Below are 2,216 nucleotides of genomic sequence, written 5' to 3'. Positions count from 1 at the left end.
TGTGTGTGTATGTGTGTGTGCTCTTGTTCCCTCTTCCGTTTGTTGACCCGATACATGTCCCGCCCAGATCCCACCCGCTTCGCGACCAACTCACGCTATTCTGTCGCCGTGCACCTTGTTGCGTTGTCGTGCCTGCATGCAACGGGTCCTTGTAGATCCTTCAGGGCGTGTGCAAAGGAAAGCAGGGCATCTTCCCCGGTCACTTGGTCGTCGACACACACTCGGGCGAAAGGTGCGCACCACTGCACGCGCTGTGGGACAGGATACGTATGCAGTGCAGTGGTGTCTGTGTCTGTGTGCGTCTGTCTGTGTCTGTGTGCAGGTTTCCTGGTATCGCTGCAGCTGTGAGCTTCCGGACTTGCACGCGTGTTCATGTCTTCACTCTCCGCTGTGGATTGCCTGCAGGCTCGGCGACCCCGCCCTCCACTACAAGATGGGCGTCAAGTGCTTCATCGTCGGCAACTACAAGGCCACGGTGCGAGCTTGCTGCAACTGTTCATGTCCGGTCTGCCTGTGTGTGTGTGTGTGTGTGTGTGTGTGTGTGTGTGTGTGTGTGTGTGTGTGTGTTGCTGTTCTGTCGTTTTCTTGACCTTGTTCTTCATTTGTCTGTCTTGATTTTACGTCTTGTCCTTCGTGCTTGCGCGTGTCTGTCGACCCCCCCCCCCCCACATTCACCTTGTGCCCTGTGCCCTACGGCTGTAATTGTGTTGTTTTCAACTACGTTCGTTGCCTGCATACACGCATCCGTGCGTCCACGAATTTAGAAACGCGGTGAGCTGTCTGTGAGCCAGGGCGACAGCGTGTACGTTCCCATCCTCAACAACAACCCCATGATTCAAGGTGTGTATCTGGGTTGCAAACATTGCCGTTTGCGGTGTGGTCATTGTCATGCATGGCTTTGTGTCCTTACTTAAAGCCCTCACCGCCTTTCGCTGCCCCCAACCACTCGTTTCACAAACCACAACACACCCCACGTCAAAAACCACACCACACTACACGTCACACCACGAACTACGAACCACAACACACCACGGCAACACTTCACACCACATCGCAAACGTCACACGCCACGGCAGTTGTGTGCAAGGGGAAGGTTGGGCTGGTGCCGCGCAAGTTTGTCGTGGACGAGGAGGAGCGAGAGCGCATGCAGCAGGAACAGGCGGACGTGGCAAAACAGATTGTGCGCCTGCAGGCCATCAAGCCCTACAAGGGCCGACCAGGGTGGCTCACCTTTACCTACTTTGACGTGGTGCTCGTGCCCAAGCCCTGCGAGGGCGACGTCTGGGAAGGCGTGTGCAAGGTCCGTTGACGTGACTTTGCTTGTGTGTGCATGTGTGTGTGTCTGTGTGCATGTGTGTGTGTGTCTGTGTGTGTCTGTGTGTGTCTGTGTGTGTCTGTGCTTGTGTGTGTGTGTGTGTCTGTGTTTGTGCGTGTTTGCCAGTCTTTCCATCTGTCTCCTCCTTTGTGGCAGCTCACGCATCGCCTCCACTCTTCCCTCCATCCCTTCCTCCCCCATCACACCCATGATCATCATCATCACCACCACCACCACCACCACCACCACCACCACCACCACCACTACAGGGTAACGTGGGCAAGTTTTACCGCGGGCACCTCGTGGACACGGCGACGCACACCAAGGAAGAAATAGAGAAGCTCGTGCAGGAGCACAAGGCGCAACAGCAGCAGCAGCAGGGAGAGCGCGCCAGCAGTAGTGGCGGTGGTGATGGTGATGCGTTTGACCCATTCACGGCAGCAGACAGCACCGCCACGGGGAGCAGCGCTGGTGGTGGTGATGGTGATGCGTTTGATCCGTTTGCGCCAAACACAACGGCGCCACAGACCGCGACGGGGGGCTTTGACGACGACCCGTTTGCCCCAAAGGACTCGGCACCAGTAGGCACCCAGCAGCAGCAGCAGGCTGAAGAGGATGACCCATTCATGCCAAAGGTGCATATTGTGTCTGTCTGCGTGTGTGTGTGCCTGTGTGTCTTTGTGTGTGTCTGTGTGTGTCTGTGTCTGTGTGTGTCTGTGTCTGTGTCTGTCTGTCTGTCTGTCTGTGTTGCTTGTTTTGTCGTTGTCATGGATTGCGCATTTACATGAGGGATCACGACCTGCCATGTCGTCTCCGTTTTGACCACCCAGCCCACACACACACACACACACACACACACACACACACACACACACACACACACACACTCTCTCTCTCTCTC

The 2,216-nt window shown here is 56.1% G+C and overlaps 1 protein-coding gene across 1 annotated transcript in view; it reads left to right on the top strand.

The window, feature by feature from the left end:
* Positions 1–54: 54 nt before the first annotated feature.
* Positions 55–2,216, top strand: part of PTSG_10001 (uncharacterized protein) — a gene marked incomplete at its 5' end in the record, with an annotated part of 7,800 nt that continues 5,638 nt past the window's right edge. Inside the window, 5 exons of the mRNA XM_004988861.1 lie at positions 55–128; positions 406–475; positions 765–840; positions 1,077–1,300; positions 1,585–1,950. Coding sequence (XP_004988918.1) covers positions 55–128; positions 406–475; positions 765–840; positions 1,077–1,300; positions 1,585–1,950 — 810 coding nt within the window. The remainder of the gene's footprint in view (positions 129–405; positions 476–764; positions 841–1,076; positions 1,301–1,584; positions 1,951–2,216) is intronic.

The sequence above is a fragment of the Salpingoeca rosetta genome, assembly GCF_000188695.1.
Source record: "Salpingoeca rosetta unplaced genomic scaffold supercont1.32, whole genome shotgun sequence".
Classification (NCBI taxonomy): domain Eukaryota; class Choanoflagellata; order Craspedida; family Salpingoecidae; genus Salpingoeca; species Salpingoeca rosetta.
The sequence above is the reverse complement of the archived record's forward strand: the minus strand, read 5'-3'. Positions and strand labels throughout refer to the sequence as shown.